The 12,327-nt window shown below is 50.0% G+C and overlaps 3 protein-coding genes across 3 annotated transcripts; all 3 read left to right on the plus strand.

Moving 5' to 3' along the window:
* Positions 1 to 2,241: 2,241 nt before the first annotated feature.
* On the plus strand, positions 2,242 to 4,499 carry CNH02360 (hypothetical protein). Its single transcript, XM_572411.2, has 3 exons — positions 2,242 to 2,863; positions 2,915 to 3,004; positions 3,061 to 4,499. The coding sequence occupies exons 1-3, from the start codon at positions 2,567 to 2,569 to the stop codon at positions 4,165 to 4,167; spliced, it is 1,494 nt and encodes a 497-aa protein (XP_572411.1). The 5' UTR covers positions 2,242 to 2,566; the 3' UTR covers positions 4,168 to 4,499.
* Positions 4,500 to 5,071: 572 nt separating this feature from the next.
* Positions 5,072 to 11,026, plus strand: CNH02350 (protein-histidine kinase, putative). The gene is made up of 10 exons (XM_572410.2): positions 5,072 to 5,401; positions 5,509 to 6,422; positions 6,475 to 9,338; positions 9,397 to 9,465; positions 9,522 to 9,719; positions 9,779 to 9,841; positions 9,907 to 9,966; positions 10,029 to 10,289; positions 10,341 to 10,601; positions 10,678 to 11,026. Exons 1-10 carry the CDS (start codon positions 5,348 to 5,350, stop codon positions 10,776 to 10,778), a joined length of 4,845 nt encoding a protein of 1,614 aa, XP_572410.1. The 5' UTR covers positions 5,072 to 5,347; the 3' UTR covers positions 10,779 to 11,026.
* Positions 11,027 to 11,312: 286 nt separating this feature from the next.
* CNH02340 (hypothetical protein) lies at positions 11,313 to 12,290 on the plus strand. Its single transcript, XM_024657698.1, has 4 exons — positions 11,313 to 11,397; positions 11,435 to 11,765; positions 11,820 to 11,972; positions 12,035 to 12,290. The coding sequence occupies exons 1-4, from the start codon at positions 11,348 to 11,350 to the stop codon at positions 12,218 to 12,220; spliced, it is 720 nt and encodes a 239-aa protein (XP_024513370.1). The 5' UTR covers positions 11,313 to 11,347; the 3' UTR covers positions 12,221 to 12,290.
* The last annotated feature ends 37 nt before the right edge of the window (positions 12,291 to 12,327 follow it).

Below are 12,327 nucleotides of genomic sequence, written 5' to 3' on the forward strand. Positions count from 1 at the left end.
TAAATTAGGGAGAGAGGATAGAACATTCTATATCCTTGTGAGTGAACAAATTTGTTTGGCTGTGTCGCAGTCTTGTCCAGGTCGATGCCTCCATGGCAGGTCCTAGCAAACAGCATTGTTATTCTCACAACCCCCATACGAACGGAAGGCAACGACGAAATGATATTGCGAATCCAAGGAGCGAACCCAAAAAAAGGCCCGTAGACTATTGATTTAAAGGTCTATTCCCTATATCAGCAGAGCGCTCGGTGCACCACGGCCAACAGGCAGAAATCAGGGTTCATCTTATAACTGTGCCCTACTCCAGTGCCCGAAGCCGTTCTAGAACAGCGCAGCATGGCCCACTAGGGAAACGTCTCTTACAGTTTTGGACCAAGCTTCTGACAGTATAAAGTGAGGGTTTGATGGAAGAGAAGACGGATGAGAGAATCAAGAGACGGAAGAAGGAGCTTGGTGGGAAGGTTAGTGAAGGGAGTCCAGAAAAGATGTTCCTTACATTGCAGAGATATAGGAGATTACAGAAGATGAAGTTTACCCGTGGAAGCAAAGTATTGTTCGTTAGCAACATGAAGTTTAAGCAGTATTTACAAACCTACTCATAAAATAGTTCCTCGGAAGACTGACAGAATGCTGGTTCGTGTCGGCCAATAGAAGCAGAAGAGTCAATTAGAGAGCCTAGATGTACGAGGGCAAGGATGCCTTGTACCGTCGATGTCTCGAAATAGCGGAGCTGCATACTCTCCCATTTTCTGGCCCAAACACCCTCAGATATATTGACGACTCTTTCGTCAGTGAGATCGCATTGAGCTCATGATGATAATAGGACAGATTTTAGCGGATTATCGCGCGTAACGGAGATGGATCTTAAATCAAGCATCCCGAAGCATGAGCTCGGTTCATTGCCCACAATGGCAATCGGAAGTTACGGCGGAAGACTGTGTGGTCTAGGATTCTTGATATATTTTCTCTTGCTCCAATGGTTCACAAGTATCTCTTGGAATTTGGCTAGCCCCACGAGCCAAGCAAAATGGACCCTCCAGTTGGATCTCTGTTTGGGTCCATGAAAAGACTAAATACAAAGCCATCCGATGCACGGATGGACAAAGCATTCGGAGAACGATGCTGGTCGATACCAGCCACTAGTTACTACCAGCTACTCGCAAGTCGGCAGATCTGCACGTTTGTCCCGTAAAGTCACTGCTACTTGTCGACCTGGACCTGTGCCCAATATCTCTCCAGCCGGTGGACAAAATCTTAGTGGTTTGCTTCCTGTCTACTAGCGTAAACATTCTGGCCGCCAGACGAGGCCTGATCAAATTATTCGATTTGCAGATGTTATTAACATTAAGGAGTCATATCCGCGCATGGCCGTGACTAACCATCAAACAGCATGCAACTCACTAGCTGGATCGTACCAATCTAGATATAAGAAGTGGATGAGCCGTGCTCCTGTTGTTGATTTTCCCACGCCACCCGAGCATATATGCCACACCAACGGATGTGAGGCATGAGGATAGCTTGTCATGAATTGCAAATTGAAGTAACGCTTCGAATGGTCACTGGCTGGACTCGCATAGAGAATAATAGCGGCTGATGAGAAGGGAAAGATGTAGTGAGTAGCGCGTAAGTATGGAATGGTTGTTCTCTTGTGTTGAGGCGAGAAAATATGTCGATTTCATTCGTGACGAAGTGTTTCGTGCGGCCATGCGATGGACGGAGCTGCAGATGATGGTGATCGTCACGGCGTCAACATCACTGCTATTTACATCCCTTTATTAGGATCGTCGTCTGCCTTAATTACTCCTACTTTTTCGGTTACTCCGGCCATCGCCGACCAGCACAATATTAATATACGTACTCGAGTAATTAACAATGCGCCAGCTGGGTGGACGCTTAATAATTCCGAATACCCTTAATTATTTTGAAATACAGCGAGCGGGCTAACGGATATTCGGAGTTAAACCTCCACTGTCCCTGAAATTTTGCGGGGTACATCAATTCAGGGGTTCGGGAGGCCGCGACCAACGTGCCAGACGCAGAACGCGGACGCGGTAATGAAACTGATTCCGCTATGATGAATAGTGGGAAACGACGGATTAGGAAAGACGAGGAAGAACCAAGAGAGACGCGTCTGGCGCTGGAAGGAAGAGGGCGGCGGAAGTCCACAGAACGAGAAGAGACGAGTCCAGCAGCAGCAGCTCATAGCAGTAATACACAACAGGGCGCTCTAGTAAGCTTTCAATTCGTTCACGTCTTTCTATTCCACACTATAACTTCAGTCACTGTAAACGCGTTTAATAGCGCATCGCCAGTATACGCGCACACTACACGCCGCCTCCTACCTGCCCAACAGTTGATTATAGGTACGCCATACACCCTTCCTGCCGCCGTGCCGCCGCCCTTGCCGCACAAAAAGGACTTGTGTCACCACACACTCTATCGACGCGTTTATCCCGCTCCCCATAAACTCGCGTAACTAGGTACTTGGACACTCATATGCAAGGGTGCCTCGTCCCTGGTCAGTCGCGCATCCATCTTCATCATATCACCTACGTAGATACGCGCGATGCTTTCATCAACACCATCTTCTTCCCAACAAGAATCAATACGTACGCCTCTCGCTCAAAGCGCATCCCTTCCGCCATCATTCGCGATGCCTGGGCAAAGTGAACGGCCAGATTCAGAGGAAGTGAAGTTGCGAAGATCACCCGACACGACGCCTTCATCACCCTCTGTATCTGCATCCGTCAGCGCGACCGCATCATCACCACAATCTCTACCTGATACTCGGGGTATCAGCATGAAAGAAGACGGCGAGGAAAAGGATGTTGATAAGCTGCTCAAAAAGGTCGAGTTGGAGAAGGTGAGCGCGGAAACTGAATGGAGTTTAGCATAGTCTTGCTGACCATCACAGAAAATGCATCAACTGCAACAACGACTTGAGCTGGCCTCAGTCAAGGCCTCCAATGGCTGGACGGATTTGTCAGTGAAAGAGATCGAGACTGTAAGTATCAAACACAAGCAGCCGCTAGACTCAGACGGAATGCTGACATCCTGTAGAAGCTTCCTTCGACTCCCTTTCGATCTCGTAAAGCTCATTTGAGTGTTAACACAAGGTCACCAAAGGGCAATAATCAAGTGTCTGCCAGCCCGGCGATCCCTTATGAGCCACCATCGCCCTCACGTCCATGGCAACTTATCGACGTCCTATGGCAGCCTCTTCCCCCACCTTCCCACGGAATGTACCCTACTTCTCCTACAAGCCCTATGAAGCGAGCGAGGACGGACGATCATCCCGAGGCTCCTCGGCCTAATGGAGGAAGCCACGCGTATCCGGTGGCACTGAGTAGCCCTGGCGGTAGTCGTACCGCTGGCCTCGGTCATCGACGTGCCTCTAGCTCGCTGTCTGGTCAGACGCTTGATAAGCGTATGATGGCTGCCGGGCCATCGTCACCATTACGATATGGCTTCGAGCACAAAGAGAGGAAGAAGCGATCACAGTCGCAATCAACGCATTATAGAGATAGGGTGCCAACCGAACAGACTACGAGTCAAGACGTCGATGCTGCCAAAGCACTTACCTTCATGCTTGGCGGAGGGTCAGAAGACGGGGGGTCAATGTCTCGTCGATCTTCCAGTTCACTTCTGCCAGCTGCGGAGACAAGCTCTCTACCTCTCCCCGACTCATTCGCAAACTCTGCTCCTTTATCACCGACCATGAGCTCACGCCGTTTAAGCCAACAAACCACGCCACGCCCCACTGTTGCGCGCACTCCCAATTCTCATGCGCGATCAAATTTGCTTCGTAATTCTGGTGTATCAAATGACGATAAACGACCGGAAGAAGACCAGGATGCTGCAGAGTTGATGATGTTCTTGGCTCATTCTCCTTCACCTTTGAAGTCCGCAAGGAAATCCGTTCCTGCGGAAAGTGCCGACTTACCTGATAAGCCTAGCTTTGGTGCGGCAGCAAGGGTACTTTTTGCAGAAGAGGACAAGGTCAAACCGCCTCTGCATTCTATTCTTGGATCAAGTCTGCCATCATCCTCTCATGGCAAGAGCCATTCCAGGACGAGTTCATACTCCCATTCTAACCTTGCACTGGCTCCGCCCATAACGCCCGACAGTAAAGACGCGGATAACTCTCGCGTGGAGAACGAAATATAGTGACTGAAATTGTCATTCACTGGTATTCATTCCTGGGTTCTGGTTAACTGTCTTTGGGTTTCCCTTTGAGATACATATAATGCGGCTGTTATAACAAATGATTGATTTTGTTTAGATTTTATTGTTGGTCGTGAAATGTTGCCAACTACCTTTTGGAATTTTTTTGTACAAGAATTGTAATGATATTCGAAGAGATCTTATTAAGCGAGCCGGAGGTTTGATGAGCCGGGGTAAAGATGATGTTGATGAGACTCAGCAGGTCCCTGATCTCAAGTCATTCATAGATAACAGCTGATAAATTAGAGATGCTGAAATGCACTTTTCATTGGTTGATTATTGGTATGCTTCATTGGCGACGGCAATCCCGTTTCATTTTTTTGGTGCGACAAGTTCGGAGTTAGGGGTTGATTGATAGGGAAAAATTGTAGCGATCATGTAGGTCATGGGAAGAAGGTAAAAGATTAAAATGATGGAAGATCTTGTTTTCTGCCCAGAGTTAGTCACCCGTGAGCCCTCTCGCTCTGGCCACAATATAGTTGTAAATATTTCCATTGGCAGTAACAGTCTCCAACGAACTCTAATAGTGTAGTAACGCCGCGGAAGTCATCAAGTTCGAGAAGAATATTTGATACCAGGCAGTATCGATCGATGTATGCATCCCTTTCCACATGGGTAATAGGAACTGCCGAGCCGAACCGTTGCATAGCACATGCATAGCCCCGGAGCTTGAGAAAATGCCAAGCTCAAAACTGGACGAAGCGAAGGAAAAGAGTGAGATCTCTTTGCTTTAACATGTGTGGTTCCAAGGATTAATTTTTTTGGTTCCACAAAAAAACGAATAAGATGTCGTAATGAAGAATTTAAGCTATCCGTCACCATTTAGTTTCGGTGTTCATATTTATTTACGATTTCGTCATCCGGCGACTCTCCTGTTACATACGCGGTCCAATAATCCCTTCTTGCCCATATAATAGCAAATCCTCGTACTTTCTTCTCTTCATCCCATCCAATCGCTTCAAGCCCCGGTTTTCGCTGCCTACCTTCACCATTCCTCTTGGTGTACAGCTCGACGTCCCAGTCGCATATCAGCTCGCTGCTGGACCAGGGTGGTGAAGTCGGCCACATTCGATCATATCAGGGGTGTTGTTCAAAAAAAAGGAAGAGAAAAACCTTTCTGGCCATGATTTTAGGAACCGATATCGACCTGTCGTCTATACCAACGGCGTTTCTCGAGGTGTGTATCTCGGTCCCTTGCGAGTACACGATGAAAGCTGACCATGAGAACGCGTTCCCCGTCACCTTCCAAATTTGTTCTGGCTTGTCTTTTGGACGACCATCTAGGCTTATCCTTTCCCAGCGGTTGTGATCGTGATCGATTCCTCTCTCCGCCCAAGACCGCCGCTCCATTCCAGAGACACAGATGTGACCGTTCGGCAAACTGATGGCCAAATATCACCCCTTGCGAGTCCTCCAGTGCAACAGTTCGCGTCAGCACCCGTGGCGTGGGGGAATCAGCGATGGAATGAATTGACTCAGGGGAAAACAATTGCAGAGTGCGTGGATGTGATTTCACAGAACAAGTTGCAAACTTGGGTGGAAGGTGACATTGGCGAAAAGTCGGAGAGTTTTACGCTGGACATGAAGTTGCCGGAAGGCGTAACTCTTCATCTGGCAAAGACGATATTGCCATTAAGTCCACCGTCCGCCTCTCAATCGTTTTGCATCCTTACATCGCAATATATCAATAAGCCGGAAAGCTTCACCCCATCAATCTCATCCAGTGATGTTCTTTTCTCTCCTCTACCGCGATTTTCCCAGACTTTTTCTCGGTCATCTTCTTTTTCGTCCAACCCTAGAAGGTCGATTGATGTCCCTGCTTCATTACCGGGACACCGGGGTTCTGCTACATCAACAAGTAGCAACCTGCGCTCTTCGGTCGATTTGACCTCCCCTAATTCTGAATACTCTCCACCAAGCCGTGAACAAAGCACGTACTTCACCCATCGCTTCGCGGTCAGAGAAGAACGGCCCTCAGTAAGGCGGAGACGGTCACCGCCAAACTCGTTTAAGAGATCAAAACCCCCTGAGAGCCATGCTCAGGACTGCTGGGACTTGGTAGAGAACTTCGACTGGTCAAAAACAGCATTAGGGCCGAGAGAACAGTGGATGGATGCGTTAGATCCTGTTCTGGCAATCACTTTTGAATCTAGGACGGCAGATTGCGCCTGGCTAGGGCCTGATCTAGAGCTAGTTTAGTGAGATACTATCTGTCTTGCAAGAATAATGGTGGCTGACTTTTACGATCAGTAATAAGGCGTATCAAGAGCTGATTGACCATCCCAGTGCTTTTGGAAAACCTGCACGACAAGTCTGGGCTACCAATTGGGACTACTTGGAACCCCTGGTCAAACGATGTCTCAGTGGGACCCCGGTCTACAAAGACAATGACCCCCTTTTCTGGCGTCGATACGGCAATGGTCGACTTCTGGAACATTATCACACTTGGCGATATGTACCGATAACAGGCAAAGATGGCTCAGTGCTTGGTATCTTCAACCAGTCAATTGAGGTCACCGACTCGGTACTGCTAGAGAGGCGAATGGGCACGACCAGAGAACTATTGGAACACATGTCGTTTATTCGCACAACGGAGGACTTTTTCAGCTCGATTGCCGACGTCTTTAGTCAAAATCCTACCGACATACCGTTCGCACTTTGTTACCGGGTCCGACAAGTTGACACCGATGGCACATTTGTCCATTTGGACGTCTCTCTTCAGTCTTCCGTCGGCGTACCCGAAGGCCACCCGTCTGCTCCAGATCAAATTCCTATCAGCTTCTTTAATGGCAACCCTTACCCTAGCAATGTCGAGCGATCATTTTCTCCCGCTTTCTCAATCGTTTCAATTCACTCTTCGAGCAGTCATCGGGTCTGTCACGTCTCTGAAGACACTACACAGTGGCCCATCGCCAAAGCCCTACAAAGGCGACAATGTGTCATCATCGAAGAATGTTCGCAATTAATAGAAGGATATCCTATCCGCCGCTGGGATGAGCTTCCATTCTCAGCCATTGTCGTGCCCATATGCTCTGAGGGATCTCCCGAAATTCCTGACGCCGTCGTTATCCTTGGTCTCAACGTCCGACGTTGTTTTGACCATGAATACGATTCCTGGATTCACTCTATTCGATCACAACTATCTTCGGCCCTTGTGACGGTCAAGGCGCGTGAAGCTGAACAGAAGATGGTTGAGGAAAACGCACGTATGGAGAAAGCAAAAGTCGCCTGGTTCAGAGGAGCCGCACACGACCTTCGCAGTCCACTAACTCTTGTCGCTGGACCGCTTGCCGATGTGCTTGACTCGGATCTGAGCCCCAATCAGCGCACATCTTTAACGGTTGCGCAACGCAATCTTGATCGGCTAGTGCGCTTGGTCAACGCCCTCATGGATTTCTCGAGGGTGGAAGCTGGACGGATGGAAGGACGGTTTGTTCCTACGAACTTGAGTCAATTCATAACACAGCTCGCAGCTCTTTTCAAGCCTGCAGTAGAAAGACTGGGGTTAGAATACGTACTTGATGTCCAGCCAAGAGAAGAGCTTGTTTTCGTCGATCCTGTTCTGTTTGAGACCGTGGTATCAAACCTTATTGGCAATGCGCTCAAATACACTGAAACGGGCTGTATCACTGTTCGGGTGAAATACACGGATTACGCAGAGGTCTCCGTCATCGATACCGGTGTGGGTATACCGAAAAACGAGTTGGCATTGGTGACCGAGTGGTTCCACAGGGCGAGTACTGCCATTCATTCGGGAACTCAGGGAACCGGATTGGGACTGGCGTTGGCCAAGGAGTTGCTCAAGTTGCACAAAGGAGAATTGCTTGTTGAGTCTCAAACCGCCAATGAGTCAGGAGGTCCTCATGGGTCCATTTTTACCGCGAGAGTTCCTCTTGATTTCAAGCCCTCACCATCGGCTCATATCATTCCGTCCGTCGAGTCTCCCAAGACGTTTGGTAAATACAGTCAAGTCGTTGCAAACGAAGCCATGCGCTGGGTCGGTGACTCGGACGACTTTAGTGAGGCGTGCGACATGTCGAGCGGTACCGGAGGCTCAAGTGCTAGTAATGGCTCTGGAAACACGACCGCCTTCGGGCCCAAGTTTGCAGATGCCTTTTTGTTTGACAGGAACGACGTCGTGCTTATTGTGGAAGACAATGCCGACATGCGTGAATACATACGGCAGCTTTTCACCCCTTACTGTACTGTAGTTGAAGCTTGCAACGGTGAACAGGCTTACAGTATGGCTACCCAAAACCCTCCCAACCTCATTTTGTCGGACGTGCTCATGTCCAAATTATCCGGTACGGAGCTGTTACAAAAGATCAGATCTCATCCTGACACTCGCATTGTGCCTATGGTCCTTATTTCGGCTATTGCTGGTGATGAGTCTAGGGTTGAGGCTCTGCTAAACGGCGCTGATGACTATCTTGCCAAGCCTTTCAAACCCAAGGAACTCATCGCGCGCGTTCACCTCCACATGCAAGTTGGCAAGAAACGTGCTAAACTTGAAGCGCTATACGCCCAGCGTGAAACGGAGCTGACAGCTCTATCTGACTATTGTCCGATCGGCATCTTCCGGGGAGACAAATATGGCCATATTGTTTATGCCAACGCAGCTTGGCGTGCGCAGAGCGGTCTTTTGGTGGGTGATCCCAACGATTGGGCATCTTATGTGCACCCGGAATCGAAAGCGCAGCTCTTGGAAGAATGGAATCAGTGGCTGAGGGGGGACTTGAAGGAGTTCCGAGCGGCTTGGAGATGGTCTAATGGTATTCCTGTCAGGAGCATCTTGGTCCGATTAGATCATGTCAAGGAAGGGTTTTCTGGGTTAATTGGGTGCGTGGTGGATGTGTCTCATGAAGAGAGACGATTAATCGAAGCCGAGGAAAGAAGAAAAGAAGCGGAAGAGAGTAAACATCAGCAAGAGCTCCTTATTGACTTGACAAGTCATGAAATTAGGACGCCGGTGTCAGCAATCCTACAGTGCTCAGATCTTGTTAAAGAGAATCTTGTAGCTCTGAAGGACCAGTTGAGAGGAGCGGGACCAAAGGGCTTTGTGCCGACTCCAGAACTGCTGGCTGATCTTGAGCAGGATGTGGAAGCTTTGGAAAGTAACTCGCCATCTCCTATCGAACTAATTTCTAAACTGACAGTGATTCTTTTTTGAAGGTATTTATCAATGCGGTCTTGTGCAGGAACGTATTGCCGGAGACGTTCTTTCCAGCACATCTTCCAGTGGTGAGTTTTATCCAACCCATATTGTGCTACAATGGTACTGACCTGTATTCCACTAGCTGTCCGAAAGATCACCATCCAATACGACGTGTCGTTTGTCCCTCCTGCTGATGACTCGTGCGCCGTCCCTTCGTCTGGCGTGCCCGACATCCTTCCTGCAAAAGAAAATACTCCTCTATGGCTGTTTGTCAGCGTTACCGATTCTGGACCTGGTATGACAGAGCAAGAGTTATCTGTCTTGTTCCAAAGGTTTGCTCGTAAGTGCTGAGCCCATTTCTCTTTGTTGAAGTTTACGTTGACGAGTCTTGATTTCAAGAGGGCAATAAGATGATTCATACAAAGTATGGCGGAAGCGGTTTGGGGCTGTTCATCTGTCGAAGTGAGTGACTGGAGGAAACTTTTTTTTTTCCAGGGGGGGATACATGACGCTGAAACCGTCTATAGAGATTACAGAGCTTCTTGGCGGTCGTATTGAAGTGCTTAGCCAACTCGGGCACGGTAGTGGTGAGTTTTCGTCTGCTTTGTTATCCATTGTATACCGCTGAATCAAATGCCTTTTTCCCAAGTTTTCCGATTCTTCATCAAAACGCGCGCTGTCGCCCCCCCTTCCGCCATCGCTGCTCTCGTGGAATCCTCTCCTCTCAAACCGATATCCGCCACTTCTCCTTCTTCCTCGTTAGCCATGAGCCGATCATCTTCTCGAAGTACAAACGTCACCACGCCCATAGAGGGTAGCGGGACTGAACACGTGTTGATTGTGGAAGATAACCTAATCAATCAGACTGTCCTGAAACGACAACTCATCAAGGCGGGTCTATCGTGCAACGGTGAGTCGTCCATCCCCACCTTCTGTGATTCCCGCACTTACCTTGGAATAGTCGCGAGTAACGGCCTTGAGGCTCTCAATATCATCCGTGAAACCCATCGGCAACACCGACGGGGTGGGCCGAACCGTAAAAGGCTATTTGACGTGGTATTGATGGATCTCGAGATGCCGGTGATGGATGGTATCACCGCCGTACAGGAGATACGAGGATCCGAAGCCGCGGGGACGTTGGGAAGGAATATGGTGATTGCTCTCACGGGGAATGCTAGACAAGGACAAATTGATCATGCCTTGGCTTCTGGGTTTGACGACGGTGAGTCGGAAATACTGGTTTTATTTGTGCCCGGAGGGCGATGTGGATTATGGACTATTCTGACATTTGAGTGTAGTCGTCATCAAACCATATATCCTGGTGGATTTGTTGAAAAAGATCAAATTTATGAAAGTTAGAAGGTTGGAGTTGGAAACTGCGAAAGCTCAAGAAGAGTGAGAGCTGAAAGGGTGAAGCAGGAGGGAGTGCGGGGTGCAAAAAAAGGAGTTTTTTTTTTGGGTATTGAAACTGTTTCTTTAATGGACGAGAAGGGTTCCCGTCTTGGGTTTTGGTTTCGGTACGCAGGGCTCTCAAAGCTCTGTTTTGTTGTAGCGGTAGTTACAGGATATCACATTTATGTTTCGAGTATAATATATAACGGTCAAGGTTAGTTCTCGGAAGGCATAATTAGTAGCATTTATCTATCGGTTAGTTTCTGCATGTCATTTTTTATTTCCCTGAGTCGCCAAGGAGAGCGATGATGCCTCCGGCCCAGAGCTCCTGGCGATATAGAAGAAGTGTTTGAGAGCGGTTTCAGTGTCTGCGAGTGCGGCGTGGTCGGTGTCTGAGGATGCATGGGCGGCTGCGAATGCGACGGCTGCTGCGATGAAGGATCCTGCAGCGGTGACGAGCAGCATGATCCCTGGCGAGCGGAACATGGCGACTGCGCATTTGCCCGTATGCAATATAATTAATACATAATCAGCCCTCGCTTTTCTCTTCCGTCATTACTACTCGTCCACTCCACAATGGCATCTCCAGCTCCCCAAGGCGACCAGCGGGATCTCCCCCCTCCATGGTAAGTTGTCCTCCAACAGCGCAGCTCACTCCCCAAGGATCAGACAGTTCGATCCCAGCTACCAGACATACTTTTACGTCAACCCGACCACAAACCCGCCCACCACTTCCTGGACCCACCCCGGCCTTGCAGAGGGACAAGTCCATCCGGAGCAGGCACAGGCCATCCACGAGGCTGGGCAGACAGGGGGCGACAACCAGGGAGAGGCTGCAAAGTTCCTGAACTCGGGAAGCGTGGCCGATCCTGCGACCGGGAGCTACAACCAGCCAGGCGAGATCCAGGGTGCTGGCGGGCAGACTCCCGAGGCTGGCGAGCGGGGATTGGGCAGCATGGTGAGCGGCCTGATGGGCAAGACGAACAACAACAACGTATGTGTCTACGATCCATGGACGGGTGCGCAGAGCTCATGTACGTCTCCGCAGCAATATGGCTACAACCAGCAGCAGTACCCGCAGCAGTACCCGCAACAGCAGCAGCAGCAATCTGGCGGTAGCAAGTTTGGGTTCGGGACGGGGATGGTCGCGGGCGGCGCTGCGTTGCTCGCCGGAAAGCTGATCTCCAACGTCGTCGGCGGGGTAAGTCGGGCGGTGTGATTGACGCTGGAGTCGGAGCTGACGAATGCGACGTTGACGTGCAGCGCCACAACTCATCGGGCGGCGGCATGTTCGGCGGGGGAGGAGGCTACAGCCACAACATGGGTCCCCCTCCCTTCATGGGCGGTGGGCACCATGGCGGGCACGGCGGGCACCACGGCGGCGGCGGGATGTTTGGCGGCGGCGGCGGCGGCCCCGGTGGCTTTGGCGGTGGTCCCGGGCGATGGTGAGCTGTAGCATAGTATGGTAGATGCATATGCATGTAGCGAATTCGTAGATACCTGGCGCATGTATCCCGTCGTCGCTCCCGCTGTCTCCGACGCCATCATCCACGCCG

This window comes from Cryptococcus neoformans (genome assembly GCF_000091045.1).
Source record: "Cryptococcus neoformans var. neoformans JEC21 chromosome 8 sequence".
NCBI classification, from domain to species: domain Eukaryota; kingdom Fungi; phylum Basidiomycota; class Tremellomycetes; order Tremellales; family Cryptococcaceae; genus Cryptococcus; species Cryptococcus deneoformans.